Source organism: Moschus berezovskii, chromosome 4 (assembly GCF_049115385.1).
Source record: "Moschus berezovskii isolate FMDL1 chromosome 4, NW_MosBer_1.0, whole genome shotgun sequence".
Lineage (NCBI taxonomy): Eukaryota > Metazoa > Chordata > Mammalia > Artiodactyla > Moschidae > Moschus > Moschus berezovskii.
This window is the reverse complement of record NC_142463.1, coordinates 93,392,406-93,411,785: the sequence shown is the minus strand read 5'-3', so window position 1 is coordinate 93,411,785 and position 19,380 is coordinate 93,392,406. Positions and strand designations below refer to the sequence as shown.

The following is a 19,380-nucleotide window of genomic DNA, read 5'->3' as shown; positions in this document are numbered from 1 at the left end:
TTCAAGTGTGGTTACATGTTGTACTTTAAGAGCATCTAAATAAAAGATTAACTTCATCCCACAAAATTAAATTTACTCAGGGGACAATTTCTCAAAGTCTGGCTATTTATGTCTCCAAGTCTAAGGAAGACAATGGCAGAGCCGCAATAGCGTTAGGAATGAGTACATCATTCCATTATATATGTTCCATTTTAAGTCCACTGAATATGACCAAGAAAGATCTTATGGTCAAAGCAAATTTCATTTTCTAGGACCCAATATCTGATTCCCAACAGTGCTTCAGAGAACTTCAGCACTACTGAGTGTTCAAGCTGCTCTGGCTCTTACCTGTGTGAGGACCCCCGACTGTATCTGTAGTGGCTGAGCAGCTGGTGCCTGGGGGACAATTGGCACTGCATTATCCATCCTCACAGGGAATCCAGAGTGTTTTGTTGTTGCTTGTAGTCCAGCTGTAAGAAGCAACATCACAGTTATATTGCTTTGCTAGGCCTGGGGGTACTACCTGTTTGGGGGCTTTTTGGTTTTTAGCTTTTCAGTTCAAATAATCCACCACCCATGTTTTCATTCTAGATACTTCAGACAAAGGAGTTTCACCAAAGTCTGAGAAGTTAAGAAAAGGGAGACGTGATTCCCTTCAGGTTAGATCAATAGAAAGATGCTTGATAGGGGGAGGGCTAGTTTCAGGAAGTTAAAAAATTTTTTTTATCCAACAAAGCTTAAAACATTACACTCATTCCACTCCCATTATCAGCAGAGGCAAAAATAAACAACTTTGCTTAGTAAGTTACATTCACCTTTTAATCTACTAAAGGCAGAAAAAAACTTGAGCATTTAAAAAAATATAATCTATTAAAAGCAAAGACTTCATAACCTTTGGTTAGATAAAGAACATTATAAAAAGCTCAATAATTTATTATCTCAGTCATCTTTTTCTTTAGAATATTTTAAGGGGATGTTTTTACCCAACTCCTCAAAAATATATTACCGAAGTCACAAATTAGTCATATATTTTATCCTTAACCAGTCTGTGAACTGAAGGAATTATACCTAGGATAAAAGTATTTTAAGACATTGTGGTTTACAGAAACACTTTTCAGTACTTATTTTAGAAATCTGCTCTCATCACTAGCAACTTTCTAAGAAGACTCTTTCGTAGTTAATGGAAAGTTAAGAAAATTAAGAACTTTTTGTTGCCTTTAAAACAATGACCAGATCTCATTACTGTTTTAATCATTATCCTCTGGGCACACATGTTGAAGAAATATTTCCTACAAATCAGGAGTATCTCATTCTGGGGAAAAAGGGGGCTCAAGATAGTTCCCCCTTTTGCTAAGACTTGAGAAAAGAACCTTCAAAGCTCTCTTTTAAACCTATCCTGTCAAAGGTTTCTATGTAGAGAATTAAAGTTTCTATTATGTCTCCAATTCAAAGCTTGCATTTTTGTTAAAAGAGAGGATATAGCCATTTTAATTCGAATACTCTGTAAATGACACTTTCTTGGCTATCACCAACTAGTTTCTCTGAAACTTACTATGGAGGTATCACATGAGCACAACTCATAAACTCTGATATGTTGCTTTCAGCAATTTTCCATTCGTAGTCCAAGTAACTTAGTAACTAATCATCATACAGGAAAATATAATCCAGAAATGTACAAAGTAAAAGAGACTAGTAAAATAAGAATTAGAATGCGACGAGTTGACTCACTGGAAAAGAGTCTGATGCTGGGAGGGATTGGGGGTGGGAGGAGACGGGGACAACAGAGAATGAGATGGCTGGAAGGCATCACCGACATGAGTTTGAGTGAACTCCGGGAGTTGGTGATGGACAGGGAGGCCTGGTGTGCTGTGATTCATGGGGTTGCAAAGAGTCGGACACGACTGAGCGACTGAACTGAACTGAACTGAATAATAACTTTTTAAAAAGTGCTACTTACATAAAAATAAAAGGAAACAAATGAAGGTATCCAGGTTTTAAAAATTACCAGCCATTCTTCCTAAGGCAATGCTATTTAATTAGGAAGCTAGGTAACATCAAAATTCTTATCTATATCCCCATGGCATAACTACCTTATTATATATATTATATACATATAATATAACTACATTATTATAATAGCCTCCTACAAATTGTTAGGAACTGAGGAAACAAAATTCAGAAAGAAATGTTCACTACAGAAGCTCATCTTTGTGTCCTAGGATGACGAAATAAAAGAGGACAAAATTACAGAATAATAAGTTTCCACTGAGCAAAATGTATATCTATTTTGGTCAACTGGAATACTACAGAAAGTAGTATTTATATACTGACCCACAAATGTGACTCTAAGTAAGTATTAGATTGCTACAGTAATTTAGGCTAAGCCACAGCTAGCTTTTTCAGGGAGGCCCCAAGTGGAAACAAAGAACTAACACAAAAGGCAACACTTAGGGAAGGCTTTCCCTGAGCCCTGAACTAAAAGGATTAAAGTTTTATTTTTGTTTTTGAACACAGCCCTTTAAATTAAAACAAAAAACCATCAAAGTATGGAAAGAAGAGTAAAACTATCTAATGATGAGAGTCTATTCTCCTCTAACTATAGGCATTTTATAAAAGAGCAGATGGTGAAACAAAAGTAGCCAAACCTGTAATAGAGGACTGTTGGGCAGAAACCAGCATATGGCTATGGCTGGCAAACAACTGACAACTCTTTTCCACTATTTGAATTTAAATACTGAAAGGTAGTAAAGAATAACACAATATATAAACTATGGGCCCCACTGCCTGTGTTCAAACTGTGGTTCTACCACTAACCAGTCATAAAAAAACTGGGCAGATGAGGGAATCACGATCAATTTTCTCATGTACAAACTGGGGATAATGACATTCAGTTCAGTTCAGTTCAGTCGCTCAGTCGTGTCCGACTCTCCGCGACTCCATGAATCACAGCACGCCAGGCCTCCCAGTCCATCACCAACTCCCGGAGTTCACTCAAACTCATGTCCACAGAGTCGGTGATACCATCAAGCCATCTCCTTCTCTGTCGTCCCCTTCTCCTCCCACCCCCAACCTTTCCCAGCATCAGAGTCTTTTCCAGTAAGTCAACTCGTCGCATGAGGTGGCCAAAGTATTGGTGCTTCAGCTTTAGCATCAGTCCTTCCAATGAACACCCAGGATTGATCTCCTTTAGAATGGACTGGTTGGATCTCCTTGTAGTACAAGGGACTCTTTCAAGAGTCTCCGACACCACAGTTCAAAAGCATCGATTCTTCGGTGATCAGCTTTCTTCACAGTCCAGCTCTCACATCCATACATGACCACGGGAAAAACCACAGCCTTGACTAGACGGACCTTTGTTGGCAAAGTAATGTCTCTGCTTTTTAATATACCATCTAGGTTGGTCATAACTTTCCTTCCAAGGAATAAGCGTCTTTTAATTTCATGGCTGCAATCAGCATCTGCAGTGATTTTGGAGCCCAAAAAAATAAAGTCTGACACTGTTTCCACTGTTTCCCCATCTATTTCCCATGAAGTGATGGGACAGGATGCCATGATCTTTGTTTTCTGAATGTTGAGCTTCAAGCCAACCTTTTCACTCTCCTCTTTCACTTTCATCAAGAGGCTTTTGAGTTCCTCTTCACTTTCTGCCATAAGGGTAGTGTCATCTGCATATCTGAGGTTATTGATATTTCTCCCGGCAATCTTGATTCCAGCTTGTGCTTCTTCCAGCCCAGCGTTCCTCATGATGTACTCTGCATATAAGTTAAATAAGCAAGGTAACAATATACAGCCTTGATGTACTCCTTTTCCTATTTGGAACCAGTCTGTTGTTCCATGTCCAGTTCTGACTGCTGCTTCCTGACCTGCATACAGGTTTCTCAAGAGGCAGGTCAAGTGGTCTGGTATTCCCATCTCTTTCAGAATGTTCCACAGTTTCTTGTGATCCACACAGTCAAAGGCTTTGGCATAGTCAATGAAGCAGAAATAGATGTTTTTCTGGAACTCTCTTGCTTTCTCCATGATCCAGCGGATGTTGGCAATTTGATCTCTGGTGCCTCTGCCTTTTCTAAAACCTGCTTGAACACTGGGAGTTCACGGTTCACATATTGCTGAAGCCTGGCTTGGAGAATTTTGAGCATGACTTTACTAGCGTATGAGATGAGTGCAATTGTGCGGTAGTTTGAACATTCTTTGGCATTGCCTTTCTTTGGGATTGGAATGAAGACTGACCTTTTCCAGTCCTGTGGCCACTGCTGAGTTTTCCAAATTTGCTGGCACTGTAACAGCATCATCTTTCAAGATTTGAAATAGCTCAATTGGAATTCCATCACCTCCACTAGCTTTGTTCGCAGTGATGCTTTCTAAGGCCCACTTGACTATACATTCCAAGATGTCTGGCTCTAGGTCAGTGATCACATTATCGTGACTATCTTGGTCATGAAGATCTTTTTTGTACAGTTCTTCTGTGTATTCTTGCCACCTCTTCTTAATATCTTCTGCTTCTGTTAGGTCCATACCATTTCTGTCCTTTATCGAGCCCATCTTTGCATGAAATGTTCCCTTGGAATCTCTAATTTTCTTGAAGAGATCTCTTGTTTTTCCTATTCTGCTGTTTTCCTCTATTTCTTTGCATTGATCAGTGCGGAAGGCTTTCTTATCTCTCCTTGCTATTCTTTGGAACTCTGCATTCAGATGCTTATATCTTTCCTTTTCTCCTTTGCTTTTCGCTTCTCTTCTTTTCACAGCTATTTGTAAGGCCTCCTCAGACAGCCATTTTGCTTTCTTGCATTTCTCTTCCATGGGGATGATCTTGGTCCCTGTCTCCTGTACAATGTCACGAACCTCCGTCCAGAGTTTATCAGGCACTCTATCAGATCTAGTCCCTTAAATCTATTTCTCACTTCCACTGTATAATCATACGGGATTTGAATTAGGTCATATCTGAATGGTCTAGTGGTTTTCCCTACTTTCTTCAATTCTTCAATTTAAGTCTGAATTTGGCAATAAGCAGTTCATGATCTGAGCGACAGTCAGCTCCTGGTCTTGTTTTTGTTAACTGTATACAGCTTCTCCATCTTTGGCTGAAAAGAATATAATCAATCTGATTTCGGTGTTGACCATCTGGTGATGTCCATATGTAGTCTTCTCTTGTGTTGTTGGAAGAGGGTGTTTGCTATGACCAGTGCTTTCTCTTGACAAAACTCTATTAGCCTTTGCCCTGCTTCATTCCGTGCTCCAAGACCAAATTTGCCTGTTACTCCAGGTGTTTCTTGACTTCCTACTTTTGCATTCCAGTCCCCTATAATGAAAAGGACATCTTTTTTGGGTGTTAGTTCTAAAAGGTCTTGTACGTCTTCATAGAACCATTCAACTTCAGCTTCTTCAGCGTTACTGGTTGGGGCATAGGCCTGGATTACTGTAATACTGAATGGTTTGCCTTGGAAATGAACAGAAATCATTCTGTCGTTTTTAAGATTGCATCCAAGTACTGCATTTCGGACTCTTTTGTTGACCATGATGGCTACTCCATTTCTTCTAAGGGATTCCTGCCCACAGGAGTAGACAGAATGGTCATCTGAGTTAAATTCACCCATTCCAGTCCATTTTAATTCACTGATTCCTAGAATGTCTATATTCACTCTTGCCATCTCCTGTTTGACCACTTCCAATTTGCCTTAATTCATGGACCTAACATTCCAGGTTCCTATGCAATATTGCTCTTTACAGCACTGGACCTTGCCTCTATCACCGGTCACATCCACAACTGGGTATTGGTTTTGCTTCTGCTCCATCTCTTCAATCCTTCTATAGTTATTTCTCCACTGATCTCCAGTAGCATACTGGGCACCTACCGACCTGGGGAATTCCTCATTCAGTATCCTATCATTTTGCCCTTTGATACTGTTCATGGGGTTCTCAAGGCAAGTATACTGAAGTGGTTTGCCATTCCCAATGACATTACCCACTTCCAAAGGTTGGTTGTGAGGATGAATTAATACATGTAAAAGCACTTAGAACATTATCTGACATGTAATAATACAGATCAGTTTTCAACACTGTCATCAGTTTATTCTAAAACTCCCTTTCCTTTGGAAATTTTAAAATTTGCTTTACCTAGCTCCTCAGGTTATTTAGGCTTCCTATATAGGAAAAAATTTTCTAAAGCTATACTTACCTAATTATACCAAACCCAGTTAAACCCCTTTTCCCTTCTACCTCTTCTGTTTACATTTTTCTTTGTTAAAAGAACTAAAAGTTCTTCTGCCTCATATCTTAAATATCATCTGAGAAGCAGCAGAAAATTTCAGAGTTCCACATTTGAAAATTGTTACAATGAAACTCACTTTGGAAAAGATGATGGGGAAGGAGGTGGCTATTTGCTAAGTAGAAGAATCACTGAACATATGAAAACCCAAAGTACAGAATTTACTATGAAGCACACGCAAAAAATAATTTGGTAAATTAAGCTAAATTTGCATTTACGGATTTTGAATCTGCTCCTCCGCTCTCCCTGTGGTTTCTCCCTGGTTTACATCGCTATCGCTCTCCTGTCCTCCCGGTACTCTCTCAGTCTCCCCTAGCCCCTCTTTGCCTTCTGCTTGCTCCGACTCTGTCAGAAACCAAACAAACAAGAGAGTCACAGTCAATAAGTAACTGAAGTAAAAAGATAAAAATGCTAACTGCTTCTATGTGAACTGCTATGAGTAGCCTGAATCCAGGTTTATTCCCAGAGGACAATGACACTGACTTTCTAATGGGAAAGTCAAGATGTTGTCAGAATATATCCTTAAAATAATTTAACTTTTTAAATTATTTTTTAAATGGTTCATGAGATCAATGAACACTGAACAACAATGAGAAAATGAGGAAGGACGGAAATGTGAAAATCAAAATCTTATTGTAACACATCGGGTGAGAGCTCCCTTCTTCAGCTACTCTTCCTGTTGATAGGCGTTTGTAGGAACAATATAATTTATAAACTGAAGTAGATAATCTTAATAATGCCTTCCCCACACAAATACTTCAGCTTGTAGAATTTTTCAGTTATAACTTAAGAGATTTCTATATTCTTAAACATGAGTTTTACATTTTTGAATGAAATTATTTTTCATTTGGAATACTAATTTTATTTTATAACGGAATGATAGAGGAAATACGATTCAGTATACAGCAGTTCTATTTCAAACAACTTTTTTCAAGATGTATATACTCTGCACATTGAGAAATACATGTTTATGCCAGATACAGGACATTGGTACAAGGTCTCAATGTTCAAGAAAACTGGTATCAGGCAATTCAAATAAGGAAACAGTAATTGAACTCCTATGTGTCAGAGAGTATCATAATTAGACAAGTAACCAGTGTAAAAAAGGTCAGCCTTCTTCAGTTATCTTTGTATTAGAGACTGAGTTTAAATCTATCAAAGATCAAAACTAAGCAACTATATACCTAATGAGGAGCTGCCTAAAGCAGGTAGGTCTGATATATATTAGAGTTTCCCCACTTACTTTGAAAAGCAGGTGGACATACTATAAATGTTTGTTGGAATGGATCTGTCTGAGTGCAAATCTGGGTGGTTCCAGGCTGCAAGGAAACACCCTGCTGGGCGACACCAGGAACGGGTGCTGCAGATGATGGGTACAGAGCTGACTGGTAGTTTAGCAGGGAGACATCGGAATTAGCCAGAGAAAGAGTAGCAGCTGCTGCAGTAGAACTGGAAGCTAGAACACTGGCCTAAAAATAAAAGGATTACAATTGGTATAAACATTTTCACATACACAGAATCTATCCAGAAAACTAGGAACAAAGTTTTAAAATGTAATGCTAACTGTGTTTGAAATAACTCTCTGCTTAAGAAATTCCTATCTCTAAACTTAAGGTCAATTATAAAGTTGGAAAATAAAAAAACCAAGAATAAAAAACAGTTCTGCTCTAGCTGAAGCTATATAAATAAACCCCTACCTTTTCCGTTTTTGCAATAAGTTACTGGATATGAGATCCCACAGAATTTCATATGCTCTTCCATTTAAAAACATAAAACTAGCTAAGAAATCAGGAAACTTAATGTCCTCAGAAACAAACTTAAATGTAAATATCACTGTTTGGCAAACAAATGCAAAATCACTCTTAATTAATGGAATTAATAGAAACAAAGAGTTGATCAGTGGTTGGTGGGCAGGACAAGATTCCAGTTTATCAGATAAGTAAATTCTGAGGACCTAATATATAGCATAAAAAAAAATTACTGAAAACACCTTTCTATACATGTAATGAGAACTATCTAACAAAGAGAGAGTCATTTGGCTGAAGTCAGTACACGAACAGCAATAATAACTAAAGAAGCCAGGTTCTACTTATTTGACTATGCTAAGACTGTTAGCACATGACCAGTAGGTATTATCAGTCTGAAACTTCTTATGAAACAACCGTCAAAGCAAAGACTGGTTTCTTTACCTCACCCTGTACTCTTACTAGGTTTTATCCCACTTAGGTTCTGAGTTTCCAAAATCATTTACTGAATACCTGATTGTGCACTGTATTGAGTTGGTTGCTGAAGCTCATAGTTAGATTTGTGCTTGTATTTGGAGCAACATGCGTGGTGAAGGGACTCTTGATCTGACTCACTGTATCATACATGTGGACCCTCCGTTTGCAGATCTCCATGTTCTGGAAACAAGACTTAACACTGAAAAAGAGATTAAAAATTCAATGAAATAAATCTGTGATTTAAGAAGACAGCAAATAACTCAAGATAAATACGATCGCTGTTTTTCCCTCCTGAGTACTTTCAGAGAAAATGAACTGAGCATCTTTCAGAGAAAATGAATCAAGCATTTTTATAACCATAAAGAGGAAAAACACACATCTAATTTTTAATCTCATGACTTTTCAATGAGAAGAAAAACCATCATCGAGCCAAATATGCAAGTACCAAAGCCACTGCTCATGTGATACTTCCATTTAGCTGTAAGATAAACAGAGAACCTGCTGAGTGTAACTTAACAGCGAACTACATCATGGCAAAATGCCCTGGACCATACTATACTCACTGATTGCTATGTGGAAAATCCAGAAGGTGAGTCATTGTCACAAACTGGTGGTTAAGAGTCTTCAGAGGAGTAATTCTCTTATCGGCATCAATTGTTAGCATTTTTTTTAACAGATCAATGTATTCTCTTCGATCTGCCTTCTCTGCCAACATATCTGTTCCCTCTAAGTCTGTAGACATGTTCACCTTCAAAGGAAAATTTAGAAATATTATAGTTCATCACTTAACCTTTAACGCTGACATTTAACATCTGTATTGTGTATATATATTTAGATATATATAATATTAATGTATGCTTTATATATAAATACAAATATATGTGTATAGATAGATAGCTAGATCTCAAGAGAAACACCTGATGAAATTTTTTCACAAATGGAAGCTCTTATACTATTCAATTTGGTACAGTTCATTGGTAGAATAAAAATGGATAAGCTCTTTTCATTCAAAATCTGTATAAAAGAGGTTAAACAAAAATGACTGTTATTACTTAAATATAAGTTTCTATTGCTGAAAAGATAAATGAGACAGTATGTGATTAAACAGAGTTTGGAATAAAAGCCCTAAATAAATGCAGCTTTTAAGGAGCTATTTATTCAGTAGAGAAAATGGACAAGAAAGAAACCTTCATAAATAGTATTTCAAAATACTGACATGCATCAAGACTAGTTAAGCAAAAGCAAAGGAGAAATAATTCTAAAAATATCTTTTGCTAGGATTCAAACATTCTTTTAATACATCGCAGAATATTAATGTGTTTATGTAAAAAATGAAAAAAGAAAAAACCACTAGATGATAATAAATAGAATCTATCTTTAATGTAACTAATGGAAGTGTATCTCTGATTAAGGAGACACACAAATGTCTGACTTTTCTGAAACATTCCATACTCACCTGAGCCATATCATCTAAACAATTAAAAATGTACTTTCGAGCTTCTTTTGACTTGATCCCGGTCTCCAATTCATGTTCTTCAGGTGTCTACAAAATAACAGTTTTTTAAAAATTCCATCTGTATGATATTTCCACATTTTATTCTAAATTAAAGCCAGATTACAAAGAAACAAGTATCATCATCTTCCCAACCAGAGGTCACAAACATGAAAGTAATTTACAACCAGGAAGTCTTCCAGTAGAGATGGGACCTTGATACCTGGGCTCCCTTTCAACAGTGATAAAATAAATGTGCACCCAATGATGTAGCACAGTTCCTGAAGAATGCCAGTTAAGAAAACACATAGCCATTTTTCTCTAAAAGCTACTTTCAAATGAAACAATATTTCAAATGCTAACTATTCAAAAGGTTCAGAGACATTAGAGAGTACTACTGGATTAATTAAATTATTCACATATCAATGTTTTCAAGAAAATAGGTAAGGTCTTAATATGGGCAGTTATAACATTATGCTGTTGTATCATATTTATTGAGAATTCACTAAAAAAAAAAAAAACACCACTACTAAATTACTCTAGTTCTTCCTATCACTCAGTGATAAGTAAGCACTACTCTCCATACCCTCGTTAGCTGCTGATTCAAATATAAAATAATAAAATAATTATAAAATAATCTCAGCTAACTGTACTGGAATTTAATGTTTTGGTTTTTTTTTAACTAAGGATAAGGCATATGGGTACAATGAAATAATTTCTAGAAGTATTTCCTCCTGCAAATATACATTCTCACTGCCCACCCTCCTTCACCTCAATTTAATAACTAAACTTTGAATTCAAATTGACATTAAGGAGTACAGGAATGAGTAGTATAGAACAATAAAAGTCAGACCTTAAGTCTCCATAGCGGGTACCCCAAATTAGGATCTCTGTTGAAAAACCTAGTAGTTTTTGTTCCGGCACTGAGAAGATATTCAGCTGGCAGGCCTTGTGTTTGTGAAATGTAACGAATCTGAAATGTCAAAATCATCAAAACATTGATTTGGAGTGAAAAGGGAAATCATTAAAAACTTTCACACTAAAATATTATTAGCTCTAGTAAAAAAAAAAAAAGGTACCACAAAGAAATTAACTATTTGATCAATACAAATGAAATTTATCTGTAAATACATATATTATTCCCAAATATTTATTCAGTAACTTTCTTGTCACTATACCTGTTATTTACAAGGAAACCTCAGTTTTGTAAATTTTCTGTGTGATCTTTATTGGTTTCCTGTAGAGTTCTGATACAGAGCTCAAAAAAAAAAGATTTCTAGGACAGAACAGAAAGTTTTCAACAAACTATTTCATGGATTACCAAGGTTATGTTTGTTGATATACATTATCAGATTCAAAAGATCAGGAAAAAATTTCCATAAGACTTTCTTCCTTCGATACCTCTAGCTCTAACTCTAGCTCCAGTCAATAGTCCCTAGTTAGTTGTCCCTACTCTAAACTGCCACAGAGCTTCTCTCTCATACCATAAAATTAAGCATTTGATTCAGTTTCTCTATTTCCACATCAATAAAGGGCAGGTACTATGCTCATTCATTATTTATTGAACAACTACTTTGAACTGGGCTAGCAGTTCTCAAAGTGTGGTCTGGGGAACACTGAGGGGTCCCCAATATCTATTTAGCAGTCTATGAAATATAAACTATTTTCATAATAGTACTGAGAAGTTATTTGCCTTTTTCATTTCTTTCTCACGGGTATACAGTAGAGAGTTACAGAGGTGACGTGTGATGATGTCATTGCTCCAATGGCTAATGAGACATGTGCTTGCGTATTCTTGTGTTTTAAAAGTGTTCCAGTTTTATTGTCCACACCTGTCTTTACTTTCACAATTCTTTCTACCCTACAAGGCAATTTCCTCCTTTCCCATGCAGCTCAGCTGGTAAAGAATCCACCTGCAATGTGGGAGACCTGGGTTTGATCCCTGGGTTGGGAAGATCCCCTGGAGAAGGGAAAGGCTACCCACTTCAGTATTTTGGCCTGGAGAATTCCATGAACTTAGTTTTCTGAATGTTGAGCTTTAAGCCAACTTTTTCACTCTCCTCTTTCACTTTCATCAAGAGGCTCTTTAGTTCTTTAAATCCACGGGGTTGCAAAGAGTCGGACACCACTGAGGAACTTTCACTTAACCAACTGGAAGGAAAATAATCGGTAATTTTTTTTTACACTCCCCCACCCCTCAGATATGCAGATGACACCACCCTTATGGCAGAAAGTGAAGAAGAACTAAAGAGCCTCTTGATGAAAGTGAAAGAGGAGAGTGAAAAAGTTGGCTTGAAGCTCAACATTCAGAAAACAAAGATCATGGCATCTGGTCCCATCACTTCGTGGGAAATAGATGGGGAAACAGTGTCAGACTTTATTTTTTGGGGCTCCAAAATCACTGCGGATGCTGATTGCAGCCATGAAATTAAAAGACACTTACTCCTTGGAAGGAAAGTTATGACCAACCTAGACAGCATATTAAAAAGCAGAGACATTACTTTGTCAACAAAGGTCTGTCTAGTCAAAGCTATGGTTTTTCCAGTACTCATGTATGCATGTGAGAGTTGGACTGTGAAGAAAGCTGAGCGCCGAAAATTTGATGCTTTTGAACTGTGGTGTTGGAGAAGACTCTTGAGAGCCCCTTGGACTGCAAGGAGATCCAACCAGTCCATCTTACATCAGTCCTGGGTGTTCACTGGAAGGACTGATGTTGAAGCTGAAACTCCAATATTCTGGCTACCTGATGTGAAGAGCTGACTCATTCGAAAAGACCCTGATGCTGGGAAAGATTGAGGGCAGGAGGAGAAGGGGACGACAGAGGATGAGATGGTTGGACGGCATCACTGACTCAATGGACATGGGTTTGAGTGGACTCCAGGAGTTGGTGATGGACAAGGAGGCCTGGCGTGCTGCGGTTCAGGGGGTCGCAAAGAGTCGGACACGACTGAGCGACTGAACTGAACACCTCCAGGAGCTTCCCAGTTGGTGCTAGAGGTAAAGAATCCACCTGCCAACACAGGAGACACAAGAAACAAGTGTTCGATTCTGGGTCAAGAAGATTCTCTGAAGTAGGAAAATGGCAACCCACTCCAGTATTCTTGCCTGGAAAATCTCATGGACAGAGGAGCCTAGTGGGCAATAGTCCATAGGGCAGAAAAGAGTCAGACAACTGAGTGAGTGAGCACACATACTCCATATGAGAAGGGATATATTTAATGATGAAATTAGAAACTTGTAAGCAAGGATATCTTACTTCTCATCTCTCCTTCCCAAAAACGTCAGTTTTAATTATTAATGAAATATATATTTATAGACATAAGCTATATAAACAGAGCTCTTTGGGGTCCTCAACAATTTTTTAAGAGTATAAAGCAGAGGTCAGTCTACAGGCCAAACATGGCCTCTAAGCTATCACAAGACAATTTTAGACAACAGCAGGATATTACCCTGAGTCTGTGGGACATACATAACTGGAAGCTGAAATAAAGCATTAGCAGAATAGAAAAAAAAATTTTTTTAATTGTGAATAGGAACATTTTAAATGTGAACTTCTTTTGCATACACAAAGAGTGAAATATTATGTAACATCCAGGATAAAATCTGTACAGTTAAATACTATGCAGGCATTGTAAATGATAGAAGTATATTTATTGACATTATAAGAAAGATATTTCATAACATCTTAAATGAAAGATTACAAACTAAATATAACCTCACTTAAATTACACTTCCCTGATTCTAAGAGGCACGTTTTTTCACATTAACATCTTTGCAATTAGGATACGTCTTAACAACTGATAGCCATGATAAATCATGGTTTAATTGCAAGCATTCTTTCTTATCTTTCTTAGAGGTACAGAAAAGTAGTGCATCTCTCAACCAATAGTGTTTTAGATTTGATAAACAATGTGTATGTTCCTCTATATCCTTTATATTTGAAACGTAACTATATGAAGTGCATATTCATTCATTTATTCTTTCAGTAAGTACTTACTGAGCCAGACAATGATTTTTTAAATAAAAATGATTCCTGCTCTCAAACCTTGCAGTCAAGTGAAGGAAACAGACACTGAACGTATAATTCAAGCTGAACCGGTATCCTGAAGAAAATAAACAGGCTTCTACAAAAGGAGCCTGACCAAGACGGAGGACTGGAGAGGAAAAGGTCCTTGAAGAAGCGACACTCTAGCTAATAAATGAGTAGGAACTGACTAAATGAAATAAATGAGTGGTGGAGAAGCATTCCAAACTAAGAGAACAGTATGCATGAGGGCCTGTGCTAGAAGGAAATACTTTTAACCAGTGCTGAAATAATGCCAGTGGGTCTAGAGCAAGAAAAGCAAGAAGTGGTGTGAGAGCAAATCTCAAAAGGGAGAGAAGAAGGGGAGGAACAACCCACGGAGGGGCTCAGAGGCCGTATTAGGAATTTAGCCCTTTATTCTAAGTGACAGGAAACCACTAAAAGAGCAGAGGAGTAGAATCACCAAATTGGTGTTCTGAAAAAAAATCACTCTGGAAAAAAGACTGGAGGGAGGCCAGAGGTTGTCTAGTAGCCCACATAAGTGATGGAGGCAGACTGGACTAGGGTAATAGCAGTAGGAAAAAATGAGCATACTCAAGAGGCATTAGGACACAGATGGTCAGGCGATGCACGGGTATGCACATGCACACATACACTGCAAAACTGCATTTTCCTTCAGAATTTATCTCAATTGTACTATTTAATTATTTGTATAATTATTAATGTTTATTTCCCATCACCAATATATAGGTTCCATGAGGGGAAAGATGTTTTATTCAGTGCTGTATCCCATGCAATCAGAGCACCTGTGATACAAAGTAGGTACTCAATAAATATATAAAGAAAATTAACAATTAAACGTGTAAATAAATATAAAATATACCAAAATGTAACAGGTTACCTTGGAGGGGAAGAATTACTAAAGCATGAAATTTTTGTCTCTTGGCTCACTGCATCTTTTCTAATTTTTCTACAGTGATGCACTTACAAAATTAAAACATTAAAAAAGTTTAATAACTGTTAAAGTAGAATGGGAACTATCATACAGATACTGCTTTTCACATACTTAAAGTAACAAGAGCCCCACCTTTATGTAAACAGAAAGTGTTACTGTCATTTGTTATTTTAAACAATTGAAATATTTCCAACAAAGTTGATGCTGTTAACTAATATCTGGAGAGGGTACACACATTTGACTTTAAGACTCACAAATATTTGCTGTAAAAATCTCAACTTTAGCATTTCCAATAACGCCACAGCTGATATCATACTTAACAATGAAAGACTGCTTTCCCTTTAAAATCAGGAACAAGACAAGAAAATCGACTCTCGCTATTTCCATTCAACACTGTACTAGTGTGGTTTGGTGCAAAGCAGTTAGGCAAGGGGAAGAAAAGGAATCCAGACTGGAAAGGAAAATGGAAAATTTATTTGTAGATGACACGATCTTCTAGTTAGAAAATTGTAAGGAATTCATCACAAAAACTATTAGAACTAGTCATTAGAAAAAGAGTTCAAGAAGGGTGCAGAATACAAGATTCCAAAATTCACTGCATTTCTATACATAACCACTGAACAACTGAAAATAAAATTAATAATTCTATTCACTATAGTATCAAAAAAAGAATACTTAGAAGTAAATGTAACAAAAGAAGTAAAAAAAAGCTTGAATTCTGAAAATTACAGAACACTGCTTAAGAAAACCTATATAAATCTGATCATGTTTATGGATCAGAAGTCAGTATTGTTAAGATGGTGATACTTCCAAAAGTCTTCTACAGATTCAAGCAATCCCTACAAAAAATAACTTTCTTGGGACAAAAACAGAAAATCCACCCTAAAATTCATATTGAATTTCAAGGGACCCTGAATAGCCAGAACAATCTTGAAAAGAACAGTTAGAGGATTCACTCATAGCTCAGTTGGTAAAGAATCTGCCTGCAATGTAGGACACCCGGGTTCAATTCCTGGGTCATGAAGATCCCCTGGAAAAGGAAATGGCAACCCACTCCAGTATTCTTGCCTGGAAAATCCCAAGGACAGAGGAACCTGGCAGGCTACAGACCATGGGATGGCAAGAGTTGGACATGACTTAGCGACTGAATCACCACCACCAGAGGACTCACAATTACTGTTTTAAAACCTGACTGCCACCAGACAAAGACAAATACATATGATGTCACTTATATGTGGAATCTAAAATACCACACATGAGCTTATTTACAAAGCAGAAATAGACTCACTGACATAGAAAACAAACTTATGGTTACCAAAGGGGAAAAGGGATGAGAGGGATGAATTAGGAGTTTGGGATTAACAGATATCCCTTTCAGGGAATTATATCTATTATCTTGTAATAACCTATAATAGAAAAGAATGTAAAAAAAAAAGTACACACACACACAGGAATCACTCTGCTGTACACTTGAAACTAACACAACATTGTAAATCAATTATATTTCAATTAAAAAAAAAGAAAGAAAGCTGACTACCAAACTATAGTAATCAAAACGGTATGGTACTGGCATAAGGACAGATATAGGATACAGGTCGATGGAAAAGAACCAACCATTCAGAAATAAATCATTACATTTATTTATGGTCAACTGTTTTTTGACAAGAATGCCCAGACAATTCTTGGGGAAAGAAGTTTTTTAGAAAACAGTATTGAGATAACAGAAAACCCACATGCAAAAGATTGAAACTGGATACTTTCCTCACCCAATATTCAAATCTTAACTTAAAATGACTCAAAAACCTAAAGAGCTAAAACTATAAAACTATTTGAAGAAAACATAGGAAAAAAGCTTAATTTGATTTGCCAATGATTTCTTAGATATGATACCACAGGTATAAGCAACAAAAGGGAAGCTGACTTCAGCAAAATTTAAAACGTTTGGGTAAACACTATCAACTGAGTGAAAAGACAACCCCATGGAATAGGAGAGTATTTGGAAATCACTTATCTGATAAGGGATTAATAAGAAGAATACAGAAAGAACTCCTGTAGCTCAATAACAACAAAAATTCAAAAATGGGCAGTGGACTTGAAAAGGATTCTCCAAAGAAGATATACAGATGCCCAATAAGCACATAAAACAACGCTCATCACCACTAATCATTAGAGAAATACAAATCAAAACCCCAAAGAGATATCACAACATATCCATAAGAATGGCTATTTTTTTTTTTTTTTTAAAGAAAGAAAATAACCAGCCGTGGGAATGATGAAGGATGCAGGGAAACTGGAACTCTTGTACATTGCTGGTAGGAATGGTGTAACCACTGTGGAAAGAAGTTTGTTGGTTCCTCAAAAACTTAAACATAGAATTACCATATGACCCAGCAATTCTATTGGGTTGGCCAAAAAGTTCTGTAAGATGTTACGGGAAAACTTGAATGAACTTGTTAGCCAACCCAATACTTTTAGCTTTACACCCAAAAAAAGTCAAAGTGTTAGTCACTCAGTTGTGTCCAATTCTTTGCAACCCCATGGACTGTAGCCCACCAGGCTCCTCTGTCCATGGAATACTCCAGGCAAGAATACTGGAGTGTGTTGCCATTCCCTTTTCCAGGGATCGAACCTGGGTCCTCTACATTATAGGCAGATTCTTCATTGCTGAGCCACCAGGGAAGCCCCTTTAATACCCAAAGGAATTGAAAACAGGGACTTAAACATTTGTTTAAGGCAGGAGAAGGGGACAACAGAGAATGAGATGGTTGGTTGGATAGCATCACCAACTTGATGGACGTGAGTTTGAGCAAGCTCTAGAAGTTGATGATAGACAGGGAAGCCTGGCATAGGGTCCACGGGGTCACAAAGAGTCAGATACAACTGAGCAACTGAACTGAATTGATTCACAGCACCATTATTCATGACAGCCAAATGGTGGTAACAACCCAAGTGTCCATCAACAGATGCACACATTAAAAATGTGGGATACATATATTAATATATTTATACACAGACACACATATACACACACACAATGAAATATTAACCAGCCATAAAAAATAATGAAGTTCTGATACATGCAACAGCATGGATGAAAAACATCATGCTAAGTAAAAGCCCATCACAAAAGACCACATATTGTATATAATGAATAAAATATAGTAGAACAGGCAACTCTAAATAGAGGCTGAAAGGAGTCCCTAGGGTGGTAGTGGTGGGGCAGTTAGTGGACAATGGGTATTGACTGCTAATAAGTACTGGGTTTCATTTTACAGTCCTGAAAATGTTCCAAACTGATTGTGGTGATGGTTCACAACCCTGTATACTAAACCCGTATACTAAAGACCACTGAGTTGTACACTTTAAATGGCTCAATTATATGGTATGTGAATTATATCTCAATAGTTGTTTAAAAAAACCTCAGCTATAGGAATAAAGATCCTGCCTCATGAATCTTTTTGTATAAGCAAAGATACCTCAAGATAAACTATCCCCAATCCTGCTCTACAACAACAACATCCGATTTATTCATTATTCAGCATGGGAAAAACAACTTTCTCCTACTACCCATAGTTTCAATCTATACACCAGGCGAAAATTCTCAATACCACCAGATCATTTCTTTACATGATAAGCCCCCACTGTACCTTAGCTTCTAGATCTAATTTTACTTGGTTCCACTTCCTAGGAACACTACAATATAATCTGTTTACTAAGTTTGAAGGGATGTCACAAAACAGCTGGCCTAGAAATGGCGCTTTGGAGGCTATAATTGCTTGGAACAAGGTTTCTTAAACACGGGGTCCATGAATTCCCTAACTTTTGTGCACATATTTTTCTGAGAAGATTCACACCAGATTCCCCAAAGAGTTTTAAACCCAAAGGGGAGAATTAGTGAATTGTTTCAACTAACGGTTTTCCATCATTTAATCTCCCTCACACTTATTTGTGGTTGTTAAAATCAGGAAGGTGGCTCCTGTCTACAAGGAGGATGAAAGACTGAAAAATTAAAAATTACAAAACTCAACATAACTGGTTACTTATCAAATGAGCAGCCACTCATTGTTTATGTCAGACTCTGATGACAGGCAAGACTGAAGGCAAAAAGAGAAGGAGGCGGCAGAGGATGAGACGGTTAGACAGCATCACCAACTCAATAGACATGAATTTGAGCAAACAGTGGAGGAGACAGTGGAGGACAGAGGAAACTGGCGGGCTACAGTCCACGGAGTTGCAAAGTGTCGGACAGGACTTAGTGACTGAACAAAAACAAACAACAGCAGATACAAGTCCAAAGAGTCAAATTTTTAGAAATTGGTAAATGCTACATCTACTCTAAAATGGATCTAGGTTGAATAAGGGAAAACACTATTTTACTCTTTTTCCTTTTAGAAATTCAAAATAACCATTCATTTCTCAAATTAAAAAAACCCAGCAAACAAA

The 19,380-nt window shown here is 37.2% G+C and overlaps 1 protein-coding gene across 4 annotated transcripts in view; it reads right to left on the bottom strand.

The window, feature by feature from the left end:
- Nucleotides 1–19,380, bottom strand: part of HIPK1 (homeodomain interacting protein kinase 1) — a 55,422-nt gene that overhangs the window by 14,259 nt on the left and 21,783 nt on the right. For all 4 annotated transcript variants that reach the window (XM_088835605.1, XM_055401765.2, XM_088835604.1 and 1 more), the window contains exons 4-9: nucleotides 10,812–10,931; nucleotides 9,923–10,009; nucleotides 9,030–9,214; nucleotides 8,503–8,665; nucleotides 7,488–7,713; nucleotides 328–449 (exon numbers count right to left, since the gene is read on the bottom strand). In XM_088835605.1, coding sequence (XP_088691731.1) covers nucleotides 328–449; nucleotides 7,488–7,713; nucleotides 8,503–8,665; nucleotides 9,030–9,214; nucleotides 9,923–10,009; nucleotides 10,812–10,931 — 903 coding nt within the window. The remainder of the gene's footprint in view (nucleotides 1–327; nucleotides 450–7,487; nucleotides 7,714–8,502; nucleotides 8,666–9,029; nucleotides 9,215–9,922; nucleotides 10,010–10,811; nucleotides 10,932–19,380) is intronic.